Here is a 20,475-nt window from a genome sequence, read left to right on the forward strand (position 1 = left end):
TAAATGATAAGGAAGGAATTAACATGAAAGAAGGAGGTTTTACTAGAGAAGAAATGTCATTAGCAGTAATTAAAGAAGTTTAGGACACATGGCATGATGTCATAAAAGAAAGGGGCTTTTGGAAAGTCTATATAAAGAAGGACAAGGTACAATGGAAAGACAACTCTCTCTCTGATTATTATTAGCAAAGGTGAGGTCACTTGATTAGGTAGGACGGGTAGAACCTAACGAGAATTTGAGTATTAACACGTATTACCACCAAAACCATTTTCATTCTGCATATTTCTACCATAAAAAGCTGATGCATTCTGAGAATCAAATTGACTTGACTGATCATGTTGTTGTTGAGTAATCCATTGTCCATGATTCAAGAATCTAGCCTTAATTTCAACATATGTATATATAGGGGACTTTTCTATTATATGCAGTAATGACGAAATTTTCTTTATCTCTTATTAATCCATTCAAGATACTCATCAGATCAGACTCACTTACTCTTTCTCCTATAACATCTAGTGAGTCAGCAATTGACTTGATTGAATGAAGATAAACAAGAATAGATTGATTACCTCGTTTCAGATTATGTAATTGATTCCGTAACAAGATTTTCCTAGCAACACACTGACTTCTGAAACTTGTTTCAAGAAAATTTCAGATCTCCCAAGCAAATGAAAGACCAAGAACATCATCTAAAATAGTCGAAGTAAGAGTAGCAGTTAGACAACTTACTAAAAAGCGATCAATCTTCCTCCATAACAACCACCTAGGGTTAGGAATCATTGCTCCATCAAAGATAATTGTGGTATATGGTTCTTGCACTTCTCCTGTAACATAGCCATATAAATCATTCGATACCAAGATCGACTCGAACTGATCTCTCCAAAGCAAGAAATTTGTAGAATCTGATTTGTGAGAAACGAAATTAGATATATTGGTAAAAGGTAAAGCAAAAGAGAGAGAGAGAGAGAGAGAGAGAGAGAGAGAGAGAGAGAGAGAGATTCAACAGCAGCGAAAGAATAAGGTAAATTTTGATGTTGATTTGACATTTTTCTGGTTTGTGTAGGCATAGACGATGAAGAAATGATAAGAATCGATCAAACAATCAATCAACAAGGAAGAAAAAAAAGATGTAAAGAATGATCAAGACACAAATCGAAAATTGATACAAAACCAGATGAAATTATCGTATTGAAAAATATTGAAAATGGGTGATTAAGATCTGATTGATATTGAAAAGATAATGAGAAAACGGATCAGAAAAATTTTTGATTAATTTTGAGATGGATCATAACCGAATGATATCATGCGAAGAATTCAATAAACTAAAACATGTATAGGTGAAAGGTAAAGACTTAAAAAGACCGAATAGAAAAGCGAGTTTTATACAGAGAGAGGGGGGGGGGGAACACACGTAACAGATGGTATGTTACAATAAGACTCAAGTCAATATAATTGACTTGACTATTCCTTACAAGTCCCATAATCATAGACTCTAAATTCTACGTACCCAAAACTAGATATTTCCTTTATCTAGTCTTTTAGTCTTCTGGGGTAGTGGTAAAAGCAATCAGTTTTAGTCTCACATCAGTTTTCCAAATGTTTAACTGTTTTCTTTTCCCGACACACCATAACAAAGCACAAGCACAACACACCAGAAAGTGCATTTATAAGGGTACAATCTCGATACCCAAACTCCATTTCGACCATAAGCTATTTAGTGTTTTCCGTACCATCTCCGTCTATCGTTCTTCTCTGCACAGACACTCACACGAGGCCTTTGATAAACCAAAACCAAAGTTTTTTCACAGCCTAGTTGCATGATTTTTGACATCCCTTGGATACATATTACATATACACCCATCTTGAGGTCGATTTGTTTGTTTTTTCCGTAACATGTCATATTGATGTGTGCATGAACCCTCCTGGTCAGGGAACGTGCCTACAGGTAAATCTACTAGCAATACCAGAACCTGATAAGTAGTAAGTAGTAAGTAGTAACTATCGCTATTATTAAGTGTAAAGTTGAAAGGGCACGAGTTAAAAAGACAACTTCCTAAGTTTTGTTTTTATCGTACCTAGGAAAACCACCTACTTCGTTCGCTTCTTGGATCCCTAAATAAGTGAGAACTCTCTCACTACTCCCTCCCTACGCATTCCTGCTGCTGCTACCTTCTCCTTCCTTCAACTTCAGTGAGTCTCTCTCTCTCTATATATATATATATCTCTCGGAACGACGCATACCCATATGTTCTGTTTCGTTGAAGGGTTTTAGACCTTATACCTCTTGTAGCTAGCTGTGTAGTCTGTGGAGTTTTCAAGTATTTCTATTTTAAGTAAGAAAATGAGGGTTTGTCTTTCTTCAACTTAGACCTAGATGAGTCTTTACTCAAAATGCTGTCTCTCACTTGGGGTTTGAGTGAGTCCATCTATTGGTAGAGCCTTAGAGGGTGAGGGTCGATCTAACTGACTTTTGCTCTGCTCGAGTTCCCCAATTTCGTAGAGACCCTAGTTTTAGTTTTAGCATTATACAATCAATGGATGCACAAGCTAATTTCTGGAAGAAGAAGTATATAGAGGCACAAAATCGGTTTGCGATTCAGAAAGGGGAAGATGAGTTTGAACTAAATGAGTTGAAAGCTAAAGTGAAACTTCAAGAGAAGCAAAAGGCTGAGTTTATTCGTGTTGCTGAGGAGGCTAAGGAAAGGGTTTCTACAGCTGAAACTGAGTCTACTAGGTACAAGAAAATGTGGGAAGAATCGAGCAAGCGGATTGAGGAATCCAACAGAAGGTTTGCGGATTTAGAGAAACAAGCAAACGCTAGGCTGAAATATGAGCTTGATTTGGAGAAAGAGTTGAGAGTTTGTAAGACTAAGTATGAGCAGAAGTTAGCAAGAGGGATTTCTCTTGAAAAGGAACTCAGTCAGTACAGAAGCAACTTCATTCATCTTAACAAGCGGATTCAGAGCTTAAAAGAGGATAGTAAGTTCAACAGGAAGATTGGGGATTTGGAGTGTGAGAATAGAAGGGGGGAGGATATGCTTAAGGTTTCAAATGCAAGGGTTGGGCAATTGGAAAGTCAAGCAGCAGCTTTGCTAAAAGAATTAGACGTCTATAAAGGGAAGTGTAATGCTTTGTCTGCGGAGCTTAAACAGAAGGAAATGGAACGTGCTTGGTATGAAAGTAAATTAACGAACCTAACATCTATCAAAGATGCTTTCGAGGATCAGCCTGAAGGCTATAAAACAGCATTTAGCAGACTGAGAGAGGAAATTATAGGTCTAGCTGATGAGCGAAAGGCTATCTGTGAAAGAGAAAAGGAAACAGAAGAAAGAGTTGCCTACTTGAAGGATGTGATTAAGAAGATGGAAAACGATAATAGAGAGATGAGGATGCAGGACTTGGGTTTGGAACAAGATTCAACTATGAGATGTTCAGATGCTCATGGCGAAGCAGAAGGTGGGCAAAGAGGTCTGCAAAATAATGTTTCTTACACCGATAATGGGAAGGAAGCTATAAACAGACAACTTGACAGTGAAATGGATGGTGGGACGAACAATGCTCTCGTGGTACCATTGATAATGAACAAAAGTAATTTGAGTAACACTGAGAACATTCTTACTTCTGACATTCCAGCTAGTAGCAGCTACTTTCCTCATGGAAAAGGGAATGAGCTTGTCCCAGGTATGGTTAAATTATCAGATACTTGACTTTCACTCACTCTTTTTTATTTGTGTCCATGATAGCTTTGGTGGGTTTTAACCTTCTTTAGTGAGTAACCAATTTCGTTTTGACTGTTTCATTCCTGCTATATCTGTTAGTTGGAGTAATAGGAACTAGGTTCCAGAAGGTTAACCAATAAAGAGATGGGCAGCTTGGTAAAATTTTGAGCGAATAACACTACTTTCTTGCATATAACGTGGCCCTATATGAGTCAATACTTTCATAGGTTTTATGTGTTTGTTGAATGGCTCTCTCTAGTCTCATATACTTATATCTACTGAGATCAGTTTACTTTTCGATCAACAGACTAAAGAGTAGTAGAGAATCTGTGTATATAGTGAGGACTAGCTGACTACCTTTTTTTTCCCTCAGACTCTTGGGTTGTTGTCTTGTTAATGTTTCTTTTACAGTACAGCCTTTCTTCGGTATGGAATGAGTTGCCAGTGATAGGCATAAACTAAATTACCTGTTTACAATGTCTATCTAGTTCTAGTAATTTTGTGCTTTGCAACCTGGTAATTCATACCTTTTTGCCGTTATTTCACATGCCTACTGGCGAAACTTTAGTTCTGAAGTTGCTCTCTGGGTTAGGGAGATTGTATTCTGCAATATTTGCTGGATTGACTGTCTTCTGCCCTCTTTTGCGTTGTTGTATTCTTTCAATTTTTTGATTCATCAATAGGCAATCCCATTTCATAGCGGTTGAACTTTATTTCTCATCTTACCCAGTTCTGCTTTACCGGCGTAGCAAAACCCATATCGTACCTTCTTCCGTTATTGCATTCTAAACTTGATTCATGTTTGGCGAAGCCTGTAATCTTCTTTAAGAGCCATAACTTTCGGTCTATGAATCTGTTTGCACTAAAAATGGATCCATAAGAAAGCTGTTAATAATAGTTTCCATTATTTCCCCTAAAAATGCAATTCAGAAGACATTAAATCCTTGTTAGCCATAATTGTTGGTTAGGCTGACCATCTGGTTCCTTCTACTGGTCGTTATAAAATAGTGGACCGCAAAACCTATGCCAACAAAATACTTGATTTGTATTTGTACTTCAATATCTTTTTTTATTGGTACTTGTAGGCCCTTTATCTATTGTTGTGGAGCAAGTTGAGCCTTTGAATGTGGAGTCTGGAAATGGAACAAGAAAGAGGATTCATATTAAATTAGAAGAGAGAACTGTACCTCTGTTTGAGCAAGGTTGTTCAGATAATGAAGATCTGGTGCCATCTTTTAAAAGACAATTTTCCAACCAGAAAGGTTGTGACATTAAATGTTCAGCGGATGAAACTACATTATCTTCAGCGCCAAAAAGAAGGATGTTAGTTAAAATTGAACCGAGGGATAGTGAAAGTGAGGAGGATGATACAACTCTGAATGGTAAACATAAGGTGAAATGTTTTGAAGAGCTTGCAGCTAGTCCGAAGCGCCTAACCTATTCAGTGAACCCATGTGCTGGAGATGTTACTTTCTCTTCTGAAGTTCATAATTTCAAAGAATATATAACCAGTTCAAGGCAAAGTTTTTTTTCACTCAGGAAGTGCATAGAAAAGAAGAGCCAACAGGTTGATGGAACTTCACAAGAGACAACAAAACCCAAACTAACAGCTGCAGAGGATGAAAAGAAAGTGGTAGAAAAGACTGATTCTTATAAAGTGGTAGAAAAGACTGATTCTTATAATGAAGATTGTTCAAGAAACTCGGAAAATGCAGTGGATGAGGGGGAGATTGATTTTGATGCAGTTGTAGCGATGATTAGAAGGAATAGAAATGAAGAATTGAAAAATCTTCGCCAAGAATAGATTAGTCCAGAAGTTATATGCGTCCAAGGGAAGAATAGATCAGTAGAAGTTGCTGAGATACTACATGGCTGCTTCTCCAGCTCATATAGACTCTCATCTCTCACTTGTCTCGAACAAATATACTTCCTCTCGCTCTCTTTTTGTTCCCCCTTTTAGTCCTTGGATCAATATACGAAGGCTTTGACTTGTCTCAGTAGTAGATACAACCAGTTTTTTTATTATCTTCGTTAGGGAAATTACTTTAGTAACCAATGGTGGTAACTTCAGGGAAGTTGATGTTTTGTCTAGTACCTGTGGCTTATAATGATTTTTAACTTGATCATGTTACGAGTAGGTTAAACTAATATAATCATGATGTCAATGGGGATCATGTTGGCGCAACACTACAAGATTCTTAACAAAGTTCGTATACCTGAGAATTGAGATACACGCAAGCCTCATTAACTAATAGACCTAAGATTCTTAACAAACTATAATCTCGACCTATGCCAAGAATCAAGATGTACCGAATACAGACTAAATGAAACTCCATCTTTAAGCAAAACTCTAAATTGAGGAACCTGCATTGATTTTAAGAAATACAAAGTGAAACCAATTGTAAAAATTCCACAAGCACAAATTTAATGAAAAATAGTTATTCAATTTTATTTTCTCTTGACAAGAAAACAAAGTGTGTATCACAAACTCTCTAAGAATCTAGGACGGTAACCGAATGCATAAATCAGACATGTGCTCATCTGGATGCTTATTATTGCTACTTAAGACTCGATATTCTATGAGGAGCTGCTTGAGTTAATTGCTCCAGCTTCAGTAAGCAACGGCACGAGCTTCCCTGCCTTGTGCAACCCTGTTGTCGCTGTTTTCCAAACAATTACAAAGCATAAGAAACACAATATAGTACTATATCACAAGTTAAAAACTAGAGATAAATATAAAACAGGAAGGTTAAAAGACATTACAGTCGCAACCACCGATATGGTTTCCACCAATAAACACGTTAGGGACCGTTCGCTGTCCAGTCCACTGAGCTAATGCAGATTGTGTTTCATTTCCATCACCTTCAAACAAACTATATAATATCAGCACTCTCTCTACAAAGTTTGTACTTGTTCACTATAGAAAGACAATCCAATGCAAAGGAAAATAGATTCTCAAATCAGTCTTATTGAAGGGCAGGGTATATATGGCTGATTTGCCACCTACTAAATCATGCATGCAACAGACAGGGAAGCCTTATATTCATGGAAGGGCAACCCCTTTAGGGTTAATGCCTTGCCCTTTTGCCCTTATATCCATGTACAAATCAAGGGTTTATACATAAAAAAGCACATGCAGCTATACACTTTTCACCGTAACATTAGTTCTATGAATACCAGTACATACTTCTTTGCCTAACTCAGCATATTTATTAGTTTTACCACATCATGTATATGATATGATGAAATCCCTACAACAAAATGCAAATAATTTTCAACATGGGTATTATTCCGAATTTGTTTTCTGACTCAATCTTGAAAAGGCATACAAACTTTCATCAACAATACCTAATCTTGTCTCTTACATAGGAGTATTTAATTGACAATGAATTTTTTATTTTAAGAAATTGGGGGAAAACTCTTACTTTCTTTGTCGAGTTCGACGGCCTTAAAACTCGCACCCAATTCTGAAAGCAATTTTTTCACTTGCACGCAGAATGGACAGTAAGATTTGCTGTCAATATAAAAAGAACACAGAAACAAAATAATCCATTAATAAACAAAATCACACATTAAAAATAAAGAAAAACAAAGAAAAATTGACAAAACTAGGGTTTTCTCATTGTATATTGAATTGAACCTGTAAACTACAACTGGGTTTGAAGAAACAATCTCTTTTGCCTTTGCCAACGCCATTAACACCTTTGATTATGAGCCCTAAAACCTTGATTGATTCTTATTCGTCAGAGAGAAAACAAATATTCCTAGAGAGATTTCGATTACGGGATTCGTAGCGAGTTTTATAAGTTCAACAAACAAAAAGAACGATATTATGTTATGGTCACAATGTAAACGAGTACTACCGAGGAACCGTCACCGTACACATGTATTATTGAGGAATCACGTGTTCATCAACGGTACGTTTCCTACACATACCCGTATGGCCGGCCAGACTTGGGTATGAACGGACCAGGAAAGAACCGATATTCTGGTAGCGAAAAGGGACCAAGTATTTGTTGGTAGGTCATTTAGCATAGGGTCGAAACTTGAAAGTTGTCTATTTTTAGCGGATGGATAAAGCTGTCATGGAAGTCAACACTACTGAGATCGTGATTCGGTCGGCATGAGATTTCAACTGTGCAGACTCAAGTTTCTATTATTCCCATTTAATGGACGAGAGTGGTCCAAATTGGCTGCGGTTCGAATTTAAAGGCTAGTGTAGTGGACGAGGGAAGGTAGGGCCGTAGGGGTTGTACAGTGACGCCATGTCATCTTGGAGTAAGATTTTAGGGCAATTTCTATGACAATGGTCAGATGTAAAATTTTGTTGAGCTAGGTGGATGGTCAAATTGGTTTTTCCATTATGGTAAAGCACTGGGTGTTAGATAACTAAGCGCGCGACCGAGGGAAAAACGCTGGAGTCTGCGAGAAAAGCGTCGGCATTGGTAGGCCAAGCGCCGGCGATCGAAGCTTCGACGCGGCGTCCTAACATATGACGCTGGCGTTTGTAGCAAAAACGCCAACGTTTTTTTTTTTAAAATCCAAAATTCACTTTTTACCTCTATAAATTACCATCGAATTCAAACAATTCACTCACACCAAAATTCACTTCTCTTGAATTTTCTCTTCTAAAATCTATATTTCAATGGCTGAAAAGGCGATCACACTTTTATGCGATGCAAAACTTGAAGCTGTTGTTTCTAAGATATGTGGGAGTTTTAAAAAGATTGAAAATTGTAAGAGGGAAGTGCAAGTTCTTGAAGTTGCTCCAAGAAAATGTTCCGCTAAAAGGCAAAGAAAAGCTCCAGTTTTGAAAGTTAACAACAAAAAATTCAAAAACAATGGTGAAACTGTCAAAGAGCGCGTTGAATGGAAAATACGTCAAATGAAGATAAACATGAGGCCAAAACTTGTACTTGATTTTTATTGAAGTTTTTATTATTGTCTTATAAGTTTATATCATGTAAAAGAATTGGCAGTAATACCAATGAATGAAAATGTTTATATTTTAAAATAGATTTCCACTTCAGATTAAGTGAAATTTATTACAATTTATTAAACTTGCAAATAACATCAAAATACATTTTAATAAACGACAACAAAAACATCAAACTTCATCAAATCCAGCGACATTCTCTCTGTAAAGTTCATAGCATTCAAAATGCCTAAACTCTCTCCCGCTTTCTTCGGTAAACTTGGTCTGAGGGATGGTTTCCAATTCTTCGTTGGATAATCCAGAATTGCTACGATGAACCATCCACAATACTTCCGTATAATGTTTGACTTCATTAGTGATGAATGCAATTCTTAGTTCTAGGCTCTTACTGTTTCTTATGGCTTCGTCCCGCGATGCTACAAAATGTCCCAATACTTTTTCCCAGGAATTGTCATTGTTCATTGGTCTCACCATACGATGTAACCAACATCGAACAAGAGAAACATCTTCTTCCATTATAAATTCCCAGAAATGTCCCAATACTATGAAAGAAATATGCTTCGCATAGAGTTATATCCTCTTCTTGAGTATACTTGGGACCACGATTTCTAACAGACATTTCTGCAAAGGAGGAGAGATGTAGGAAAAAATAAGAAGAAGAAGATGTGATTTTGGAGATAGGAGGAATGGAATTTATAGGTTGAGAAAGAAAATTTTGTCGTTGGAAATGGAAATTTAGACGTTGGCGTTCAAAGTAAAATCGCCCGCGACTTTCCTTTGAACGCTCGTTTGAATTACCAATGCCTATTTTCTATTATAAATACATCACTAGGTTTTATTATAAACCAAACCAACCGATTTCTTTCTCATCATCCACCATGTTTTCTAAAGGCAAATTGAAGCAAATATTATGTGTCGAAGCAAAAGAGGTTTTCCCATCATGTTTCATGGATAACCACAGTCTTATACGATGTCCTTGGATTATTCAAAGTGTCCGTGGGAAGGTTGTTCACGCATCAGAATGGTGATTGAATCACAACCGGAAAAGCTCAAGTATTTGCAATGTCAAGATCCCAATTGTCCATAGGAACCACATATGCTAGATGATGCTATGAAGATTAAAAAAGAAGAAGAAGAAAAGATTGCAACACTCTGCAAAAACTTCAAACTTAAAGCCAAATTGAAGAAGGAGTTATTACACTGCAAGCATTGTGGATATGGAGATCACGAATACAAACACCGTCCAAAGAGAATCAGTTCATGCTCAAAGCCCGGTTGTAGGACTTTTATGCATTTGAGGACTTCTTCTGAAGAAGACACATATGGAAGCCATTTCTGGGAATGTCTCAGGTGTTTTTTGGTGGAGTGGGATGATTGAAGTTGTAGGACAAATCGATTCACTATGGTATTATGTTATTACGATTATCTTCACATTTGCACGTCAGTAATTTAAAATTTTTCTGGATTAAAAATTGCACCATCAATATTAACATCATAAATAAAAACGTACTGCATTGAACAACCACATCATACATGAAAATAAAAGAAATACATTAGATTAAAACAACTACTACATAGGCGTCCTAATTCTCGGTGGGTGGTGAAATTCCTAGAGTAGGGGATCGTATCTGTTGAGCACCCTAAAAATGTAGAAACAAGCATGGAAGTCGAAAGGACGACCTCTGTGAAATACTGGCAACATCGCTAGAGTTCTGGGTTCCACTTCATGTTCGGCTTCACCGTTGAGCTTATTTTTGTGATTCTCCATTAGTAAATCCATGAACTCCAATACATGACTACTAATTGAACTAAAACGATGCGACAATCCGTAAGAATCACGCCCATAAATGTTCCTTGTTTCAGCGGTGAACATTCTGAAAACTTTCTCCCAGAAAGTCAACGTCGATACGGCTACATTACGAAAGACAACATCTTGTGTGTGAAAAACGAAGGCTCTACAAATAGCTAAATCCTCTTGTTGAGTGAATCTAACAGAACGAACTCTGGGAGGAATTTTTGTAGATGCTTTGAGAGTGAAGAATGTGTAGAATGTGTAAATTTGGAGTTGAAATGAGGAGTATTTATAGAATTCAAAAAATTGTAACCATTGGATCAGTAGAGTTTTCAGTCGTTCAGATGGAGCAGTTGGCGTTTTTGGGTCTGATGCTGGCGTTTTTAATAAGGACGTGGGCGCTATACCTAATTGTGCACGTACAACATTCAAACGCTGGCGTTTTCTTTTCTTACGCCAGCGTTGGTATGAATGACGCCCGTCATTCTCACAGACGCGCGCTGGTTGTTCCGACTCGATGTTCAAACCAACAAATCTGATGGTTTGAACATCCATTTTTCATGTTTGCTCATTCCATAGTGGGAGCAAAATGAACAAACTCCAGGTTTGTTCATTCTATAGGAATTGATCTTAGTGTAGTGGTGAGGGAGGAAATTAGGATATGGGCGAGGAAGCAATTCTTGCCCAAGAGAGTTTTATTTATATAAAACACTAAATGTGGGACCTAAATTTGATATTAATATATTTAATTATTTTTTTATTATAATAAAAGAGTAAGAGAGGATTTAATTCTCGTTTTTCTCCTTTTTCTGGCGAGGATTCAATCCTCTCCTATTTTGAAATTCCCACTCACCTTCCCTACTTCCGAGCAGAGAGAACAGGGATTCATATTTTAAAAACTTTACACCACGGTTTTCTTTCTCTATCATTCCCTCTAATTCATCCACTATATTCAGCCTAAGTATGTAACTGCAGGGAATCCCAGGTACACCAAATAAAGATTTTTACTTGTTATTCAAGATATAATGAACATGAACACACTGTTTTATTATGAAGGTCATCATATTAAGGAGTAAGTTTTACTCAAACCCCTTTTCTCCAAGAAATTACTTAGAATACAAAATAATTCAACCCCCTTTGCCATACTCTCTTATCTCTTATATATGCATTTACATAATGGATGACACGTAAATTACTTAATGGTATACAGCTAATAAAGCCTACTATTTTGCCTACAATTTCGGTTATCTTTACGTGACGTTGTTTCCTATCATCGCACTAGTATTGATAAGTCAAACTTCTCCTCGCTAATACCGTTCATATTTTTCACGTGAATCCTATCCTTCTTGCGGGGAAATGGGTATTCAACCAACATTATCTTCGCCAATTGTATCATCTTCGCAATTCAATCCATTTTCGCAAGCTACTTACCTCTTAAGTGAACTTGTCGTATTCATCATTAATTGACGCCATCGCTGCCCTCAATTGTGATTAACTCGCGTTATCAACTCCTCTCAAATCTATTAGGTGCTCTTAAATCATTCCACGTGGCAAGGTGATATTTTGTATCTGAATTTTGCATCTTCTCGCACCATTCTGATGAAGGAGGTACGGGAAGAGAATTTAACTGTTGATATACTTCGCATTAATTTTTTATACTCCTTGTAACCGTCGCTACGTTTCCACGATTTCCGGATTACCGCTTCCAAATGTTTTTTTCTTCGCTTTTTGACCAACACGTCTCTATTAACCTTCCCCTTTTGACTGGTAACTTCCCGGTTCACTTACCATAAAAAATATCTTATGGAGAGAGATTATTCTCAACTAATTCTTTTTTACTTTCTGTCTTTTCATCTTCTCTTCTTCTCTGCAACTTCTCTTCTCCCTAATTTATGTAAAATCTTCAACTAGATCTTCATGTCAGACCAGCGAAACGCTTCTCCCATAAATGAATCATCATCAAGGTAAGTTTATTTTTCTTGGTCTGATTAAATTTTCCTCTTCCTGCTAATTACTTGATTTACTTATTTTTGCAAAAATCATCTCATGTTGTTCTTTTTGTTACTGTCCTTGATATTGTTGTTGGTATGTTTTTCTGCTGCTGTTGTTTTTAATATTTTTTTAACTTTCTAATATTTTCGTAACGTTGTTTATTCCTTTTCAGTCAAATGCCGCATGCACCCAAAAAAAACCTTAGCGGAATTTACAAAAGAGTTTAAGAGAAAAGGAATTAAACTTTCAATTCCTGAAGGTTTTGCTCCCGCTGTCGCCTTAGACTACAAATGACTTATGAAGGAAATTTGGAGCGCGAATAGAGTCATTGTCACTCTGGGATATCTACGTGTAGGCTTATTCGTTTCTTTATATGATCCAGACAACCCTTTATTCTGCTAAGTTCTTTCTCTCATGGGAAAGCATCGATGAATCTTTCAACTATGCGGTAATGTCATTCGCATTTTCCGCGAGTTTTCTGCTCGCGCATAAGGTGTAGGTTGTTTCATCCTTATTGATTTAGCTATTTCATACAATCCTGAGGACTACACCGTCGAATCCTTTTTTGAGAAATACACTACACATTTTGTCAAACGCGGAGAGTTTCTCTGGAGTATTCTCCTTACTCGATCGACAAAAGGCTCATGACTAATGTGTATTTTCATAGCAACACCAACTTCAATCTTCGCTTCTCAAGTGATGAAGCTTGGATGAAGTTCCCTTTAATCCTCGAGGGTCCCTTCAAATGGGAAAGCATACTGATAGATCTGCTCACTTGGGTCCTAATGAACGTCATCAATTTCTTGTCTACCAGCCTTGTGGTCTGAAATGCCTGCTGGGGTCTTTTCTTTCTCTTCACAATTCTATCATATCTTCGCAAGTCTCATTTTTTGAAATTCTAATTTCATTAATTTCAGTACCTTGACCGTGAGATTATCACGAAGAAGAAGGATTCTCGCAAAAGGTCATCTTCGAAAACCAAGGAAGTGAGAAATACTAACTCGCATTATTTTTATTTAAACAATATTGTTGCCTCTGTTTCTTATCTGTCTTGGTTAACGAAGGGGGAAGCTGGTAATGAGACCTCTACCCACACCAAAACCAAAAGACCACATCGCATCCCTAAACTAATCTAAATGTAAAGTTAAAGGGTGTTGAGGTTGTGGATGCGAGATAATAAAATGCTTCCTACGATGAAGAAATATACCGCTTCAATTGCTCTCTCGCAACCTTTTGAGGTAGTCCCAATGTTGCAGCTCCTGCCACTAAATCTCCCACAATTAAAACTCTTCCAATATGAAACCCCTATCAATGAGACTTCTACCGTTGAAAAGTTCTTTGTTGAGACTTCTACTGTGAAGGAATATTTGATGGGAGGACCTTCCACGAGGAATGAGGATTTCTCCCAGACTTAACAGGGTATCTTCAATATTGGTGACTCGCTAATTAAGCTCACCAACGAAGTGTCGCACTTAAGCGAGAAAATGCCTTCGTTAAAGGATAAGCAAATATCTGACTCAGATGCTTTCACCTTTGATGATACTTGTGATGATACTGATTTCGTGGCAGAGATTTTTAACCTTGCTCAATTATCTAGCACCAATCCTGCCATCACTAAAGCTTGTGGTGTGATTACGAAGTTTTGCTCTAAATCTTCTCCAAATAGGCAAACGAGACGAGAAATTGCCTCTTCTTTGGACTACAAGAAAGACTGTGGCTTTGAGTATATATGGTATGATATTATTCTTATCGCACTGGTTTGATTTACTTCTCATACCACTGTTATTAATTGTTAGAGCATTGATCGATCAAACTTGCATGCGTTGCTATCTCAAGCATGTTTGTCAATGTTAGTGATCAAAACTATAAGTCTTGATTTCTAGCCTATTTGTAGATGTCTAGGACTAGGACATAGATAGTGTAGTTGAGCTTAAATATCTCGGCGTTCATCTCTTGAAGACGAAGAACTACTAAGGGGAGCTTGTGGAATTTCTTCGACAAAAGGTATGTGGAGACATGAACTTATCTATCACTTGGAAAGTCTATTTCTACTATCTCCTATATTGAGACATAAGTCGTGTTATGATATAGTTTTCTCTATACACATTTGAGATTTCGAGCTGAGTATATCTCGCTTACATATTTCTCGAAATATGTGTTGGTAAGCTTTCTCTCCGACCAAGTTCATATTATATCATGAGAAATTTACCGAGTAACATCTTACAGGGTTCGTGTGATACAATTATTTGGTGTAAGACTTGGAAGGTTTCAATAATGATTATTTCAATATCTTGAAAATTGCTTTTATGTTGATAGTGTGTGAAGATAGCTATTAACATTATAGAAGAATGTTTAAATAATTGAAATAAAGAGTTGATGATGTAACCATCTTTGTATATAAGCATATACAGTGTGTTCGCACATTAGTGTATAAGTCCATAAACCGGAAGCCAAGAGTATGCATATGTGTGTATACGGATTTGGTGAAGGAGACAGGTTAAGTATGCGTACCCGTACGCATACCGGAGAAAGTTCTCAAACCGAGAATTTCCGCTGAGTTTGGTTTTGGCAAAACTCACAAACCAGTCACTTTAAGTATGCGTACCCGTACGCATACTGGCGGAAGTTTTTGAACCGAATTTTTTTGCTGAGTTTGGAAACTTCACAAACTCAAAACCGGTTGCTTAAGTACGCATACTTAAGCTGGTTACTTTGTCAAATCGGTCAAGTCCATGAACTTAAACATTTAAATCATAAGGAATGCAATCTTTGCAAGCCGTGGCTATGATGTTCATGATTTATTCAAGTGAATCAAACCGATTTTGATTTCAATTGTGTTTTCTAAACAATTGAACAACTCTTAACTAGTTTCATTTGAGTCATTTGAACTAGTTATGGTTAAGATGAATAAGGTTGATATGAGAGTAATCATATGGCTACCTCGGTTAACTATTTGTGAACCAACATGGTGTACACGTTTAGGTACGGCTACATAAACCTAAATGAGGTTACATTTCATTTGTGTGTAACAAGCTAAGTTCGATCTACCGGTTGAAATATATGAGCTTGGTTGGATCAGGTTTTTCATCTAACGGTGAATATTGAATGCTTTGTTGCCAAGGTAACTTGGATTGCAAACCCTGATTTGAAAACTATGTAAAGGAGAACTCTAGCAACTGGGAAACCTAATCCCCACACCTCCTGTGTGTTACTAGTTGCATAACTAGAGTCGATTCTCCTTTAACCTTGGGTTTCTTCTCGAGACCTTGTAGGTTAACGACTTGAAGACTTCATTGGGATTGTGAAGCCAGACCCAACTATTATCTTTGTAGTTGCATGATCTGATCTTGTTGTTTCTATCGTGTTGAGTGCAATTGAAATAATTGGCTCGAGATTTTATATCTCCGATAGGCAAGATAGAAAAGTAATCACAAACAAACTTCGTCTCATCGTTTCTGATTCCACAATAACTTGTTTCGCTAGTCGATTAAGTTTAATGTGAGGTGATTGATAATACTAGGCTGTTCTTTGGGAATATAAGTCTGGTTTCTCAATTGGTTCCTTTTCACCTTGATTTATCAAAAGACGGAACAAAAACTCTTGGGTATTTCTATGGGAGACAGATTTATTCAATCCTATAGACTTTTCTGTGTGAGACAGAGTTGTCTATCAAGCCTTCGACTTTGGGTCGTAGCAACTCTTAGTTGTGGGTGAGATCAGCTAAGGGAATCAAGTGTGTAGTATCCTGTTGGGATCAGAGATGTAAGGAGCGCAACTGTACCTTGAATCAGTGTGAGATTGATTAGGGTTCAACTATAGTCCAGTCCGAAGTTAATTGGTAGTAGGCTAGTGTCTGTAGCGGCTTAATACAATGCAGTGCTCAATCTGGACTAGGTCCCAAGGTTTTTCTGCATTTGCGGTTTCCTCGTTAACAAAATTCTGGTGTCTGTGTTATTTCTTTTCCGCATTATATTTTGTTATATAATTGAAATATCACAGATTGTGCGTTAAGATCAATCAATTAGAATATCCTACCTTGGGTTGTTGATTTACATTGATTGACACTTGAACTTTGGTCTTTGGTATCGTTCAATTACTTCCTCTTATATTCAATCGGGCTCGCAGATTTCTATTTGCTGATTGCGGATTGAATTAAGAGTTAGAGATATTAAACTCTTTGATATACTTTATTCTAGATTGAGTCTGACTGTCTAGTTGATTCTCTAGAAAGTGTATTGGAGTAAGTCCTCTCAGATTGCCAAACGAATTGTTGGGTGTGGTTGTTAGACCCCCGCATGTTCATTAATATTTTATCGCAAACTTTTAGGGGTATCATCGTCGCCTAGTGCAATTAGAGGAATATCGTCAAATTGAAATTCAACTAGAAGAACAAAACAATAAAATCTCTAAACTTCAAGGTAAATTACCTAAGATTCAAGGGGAGTTTACCGCAGCAACCAACATTGCTACTTCTCTTTGCACGAAGTATCGACAGCGTAAAGATGAGGTTATCGCGTTCTTCGCATGCATTTACTTTCTTTAATGTTTCAGTCTTTGATTTTAGGTGAATCGTATATAAAGATCTCTGCGTGAAACGCGTGAATGAAAACTACGAGATCAATTTTGTTGTTGAAGATGTTAATGCTGAGCATGTGAATTTAAGAAGTCGAGTGGGTCAGTTAAACGCTGCCCATTCATATTTTAGAGACTATATTGATAACTTGAAAGTCGACAATATTGACTTAAGTGGCCACGTTGATAAGCTTAATTCTCAAGTGAACTACCTCACAAGATTATTGCATAATTATGATGTGCTGAATCGAACTCTGACAGATGAGAATCACACTTTAACGAAAGAAGAACGTGCGCTGATAAATGATAAGGCTGCATTTGGTATTGAATATGTAAAGTTGTAGCAAACTTTCCAGATTCTTAGAAAATCAGTTCGTGACCAGAAGACCATAGTTATGATCTTGGAAAAATCTAATAAAACTTTGATTCGTGCCAAAGAAAAGATTGTCAAAAGTAAGGAAAACAAATTGTTAATGAACTAATAAAAGTCCAAGAGGAGCACTATCAGTTAGGTGTTTCGCATAACTGTTTAGTGGAAGATAATAAGGCTCTTGTGATTCGCGAAGACAAACTCCTTGCTCAGATTAAAGGTAAAGCTGGAGATAAATTCGAAAAAGCGATGGATGAACTTGAGAATGCCAGAACTGAGTTAGCTAGCCATATTAGTCTGAAGCAAGAAACTGAAGAGACCCTCAAATTATTCATCACGCAGAAGGAAGGTAATCATAACAGGCTTCCTCAGCTTCTACCTCAACTTTGACTTTACTTATATAACATTCTATCTCGCTCGGTGATTAACATTTCTTTTGATGTTACTTCGCAGAGTCTAAGAAATTGCACATGGGAGAAATGAAAAAGTTAAAGGATGAGCTCGCTGAAGTGAGGAAGGAGTTAGCTAAAGTTCAAGAAGACAAAAATGCTTCTGTGCAACAAATAACCAACTTTCCCATGAACACGAGGAAATATTGAAGATGAAGAATGAATTGGTGAAAACTAGGGATAGTTCTTTGCAATAAGTGAAAGACCTTTTTGATTAACTAGCTAAGCTTAATAAGGAGCATTCCACTTTCAAGGAGGATGCCGGAAAGTATGGAGATGAAATAAAATTAAAATATTTCAACCTCAAAAGGGATATGGACATTTCAATTGCCAAGGTCAAGAAGAATTCTCAGCGAGCTCTCAATTCTGAATCTCAAAAGCTTGTTTATATGATTTGCAAGAAGAACAATCTTCCTCATGTTATTTTTAATCTTGCTCCAATTAGCGATGATGATGAGGAGGAAGAAGAATAATATGTCGATTATGAGTACTCTAATTATGATGACGAAGGGAATGAAAGTGATATCGGTGATCAAGATGCTGGGAGTTCTCTTAACAAGGATAAACATTCAAAGTATATCTATTTGGAGGTAACTGAATCGAGTGCCAGTGATGAAGCCGATAATATTCTTCGCACCAATCAGTCCTGCGGGGATGATGTGCTGCCCAATGATCAACCTAGCGAGAATGGTGATACTTCGCATCCTAACCAACCTCGCAGCGATGCTAACGTCGTGGATGCTTCTATCTCCGGTTTCTAATGTTTGGTTTTTCCTTTGGTGAATCTTTCAGTTTGTGAATATCTGGGCGCTTCCAAGTTTTGGGGGCATATCTTTTGTGAAGCTTTCTTTTTTTTACTAGATCACTCCCTTTTTGTTTTTATTTAATGTTTATATCCTACATTAATCAATAATAAAATACCACTGCAACCTAATATAGTCATTTGCTATCATCCAAACAAACAAAATTTCATCTAGCCTGATATGTTATATTATTTTTTAACTAGTACGTATCTGCATACTATTTCCAACTAAGAAAGTGAAGAACATGAAACTTGGTTTTTGTATTCCCATACTTACCTCTATTCTTGTCTTTCGAAGGAGGACTTACCTATCATATACTACTTACCTTTATTCTTGTCTTTCGAAGGAGTACTTACCTACCATATACTACGTGAATGATAATTTTGGTGCAAGTTTAAAAGAGTAATAGACTCCACGATACCATGTTATGCGAATGAATACCAAACTTTAAAAAGTATGCGAATGAGGATTTACTCACCAGAAATTATGCGAATGATAATTTTAATGTGAATTATATTCTTTGAGCTTTTGCGAAGGGATTACTCAGAACAATACTAAACTTTGAAAGTATATAATTGCCTCTATTCTTTTGTGGAATTCCGAAGCTTAAACTGAACATTTCCCTCCTCCGTTGTTTTAAAGCTTGTTCTTGTATTCTTAGTATAAGTAGCATGATAATATTATAGTAAGAATCAATTCTATAATACTTATCTTAGCGAGAACAAGTCTATTTACTGTTTTCCCCTGACGAGGTCTTATTGTGCCTCCTAGTTAAGGTCTTATTTTGCCTCATTGTTATTCTTACCCTTTTTAGGTCTTATTTGTAGGCCTTTTTTTAGGGTTTATATTGGGCGACGAAGTCGCCAAGCGCCTAGTACTATGGCGAGTCTAGTTCATTGACCTCGCCTTATCTTTTGTGACTCGTGAGATCTTTTTTGGCGACTATATTGTTGGTCTAAACAGTCTCGTGAGTAATAGCTAGCCCCTCGACATTGCCTTATATGATCACTCAACTCCCTAATGGAAGGTGTTGTTCCTTTATATTCTCCCTGACTGCCTCTTCAAGGAAGCTTACCCCTAACTGTTACAGTTGCGATCCTCCCATCCAGATTTGCCAACTATGTGTTTGTTTTCGCGATCTATTATCCCTTCGCCGATAGGGTGATAGACGCATTTATGTGTTTACTTTTTCTCAATTTTGTATATTGTTAGTATTCATTTTTTTACATATTTTACTATTTTGTGTATTTGTAGGTGTTTTTGGGAAATAAGAAAAAGGGGAGGCGGGGAGTCTGAGCAAAAAAGTAGAGTTTTTATTTCATTCTTTTAATTTCTCTTTTGTAATAATGGAGTAATTTCTCCGCCAGAGTGGAGGAGGAAACTACTTTTATCATGTAAGTTTTGGTATTTAATTTTCTTTAAATTATAACTCTCCAACTAAGTTTTAATTGCTTGAAATTTTTCTCTTCTTATATGCTTCATTTTAATTGTCTTGGATAGTTATAAGCTATCGGTATTTTATAAGCGAAGGAAAATTAGGTTTTAGATTATCGACTTGAGTCGAATTTAAATGATAAATATTCCAAGGCATGAGATTGGGTTCAATATTGTCTTGTGTAGTTTTGAGAGTAATTTAGAGAAATTAATTATTGAGTTTACAACCGTTGGAAGTAGTGGAATCTAAAAACCTAGATCTCTTTCTCTTTGGTCAATAAAATTAGTTTTCTTTAGTATTTTATTTTTTTAATCTTAACACCGAATCTTCAAATAGTCGGAGCGAACGATCCTTTCCTTACCACTGTAAAACTACATTAGTTTTTGGCGCCGCCGACGCGGACTTGT

The 20,475-nt window shown here is 36.8% G+C and overlaps 2 protein-coding genes across 2 annotated transcripts; one reads left to right on the forward strand and one right to left on the reverse strand.

The window, feature by feature from the left end:
- Positions 1 to 1,929: 1,929 nt before the first annotated feature.
- LOC113276480 lies at positions 1,930 to 5,771 on the forward strand. Its single transcript, XM_026526084.1, has 2 exons — positions 1,930 to 3,681; positions 4,805 to 5,771. The coding sequence occupies exons 1-2, from the start codon at positions 2,535 to 2,537 to the stop codon at positions 5,521 to 5,523; spliced, it is 1,866 nt and encodes a 621-aa protein (XP_026381869.1). The 5' UTR covers positions 1,930 to 2,534; the 3' UTR covers positions 5,524 to 5,771.
- A 285-nt stretch (positions 5,772 to 6,056) lies between these two features.
- LOC113276481 (glutaredoxin-like) lies at positions 6,057 to 7,518 on the reverse strand. The gene is made up of 4 exons (XM_026526085.1): positions 7,360 to 7,518; positions 7,145 to 7,233; positions 6,483 to 6,581; positions 6,057 to 6,379 (listed from the first exon to the last, which is right to left on the reverse strand). Exons 1-4 carry the CDS (start codon positions 7,413 to 7,415, stop codon positions 6,297 to 6,299), a joined length of 327 nt encoding a protein of 108 aa, XP_026381870.1. The 5' UTR covers positions 7,416 to 7,518; the 3' UTR covers positions 6,057 to 6,296.
- Positions 7,519 to 20,475: the final 12,957 nt, after the last annotated feature.

The sequence above is a fragment of the Papaver somniferum genome, chromosome 4, assembly GCF_003573695.1.
Source record: "Papaver somniferum cultivar HN1 chromosome 4, ASM357369v1, whole genome shotgun sequence".
Taxonomy (NCBI): domain Eukaryota; kingdom Viridiplantae; phylum Streptophyta; class Magnoliopsida; order Ranunculales; family Papaveraceae; genus Papaver; species Papaver somniferum.

Excerpts from the sequence above, each read along its gene's own strand:
- LOC113276480 (XM_026526084.1), top strand. The coding sequence starts at position 2,535 with ATGGATGCACAAGCTAATTTCTGGAAGAAGAAGTATATAGAGGCACAA. Across the intron at positions 3,682-4,804 it reads AGGGAATGAGCTTGTCCCAG|GCCCTTTATCTATTGTTGTG; the intron begins GTATGGTTAAAT and ends TGGTACTTGTAG.
- LOC113276481 (XM_026526085.1), bottom strand. The coding sequence starts at position 7,415 with ATGGCGTTGGCAAAGGCAAAAGAGATTGTTTCTTCAAACCCAGTTGTA. Across the intron at positions 7,234-7,359 it reads AACCCAGTTGTAGTTTACAG|CAAATCTTACTGTCCATTCT; the intron begins GTTCAATTCAAT and ends TTATATTGACAG. Across the intron at positions 6,380-6,482 it reads CCATATCGGTGGTTGCGACT|CGACAACAGGGTTGCACAAG; the intron begins GTAATGTCTTTT and ends TTTGGAAAACAG.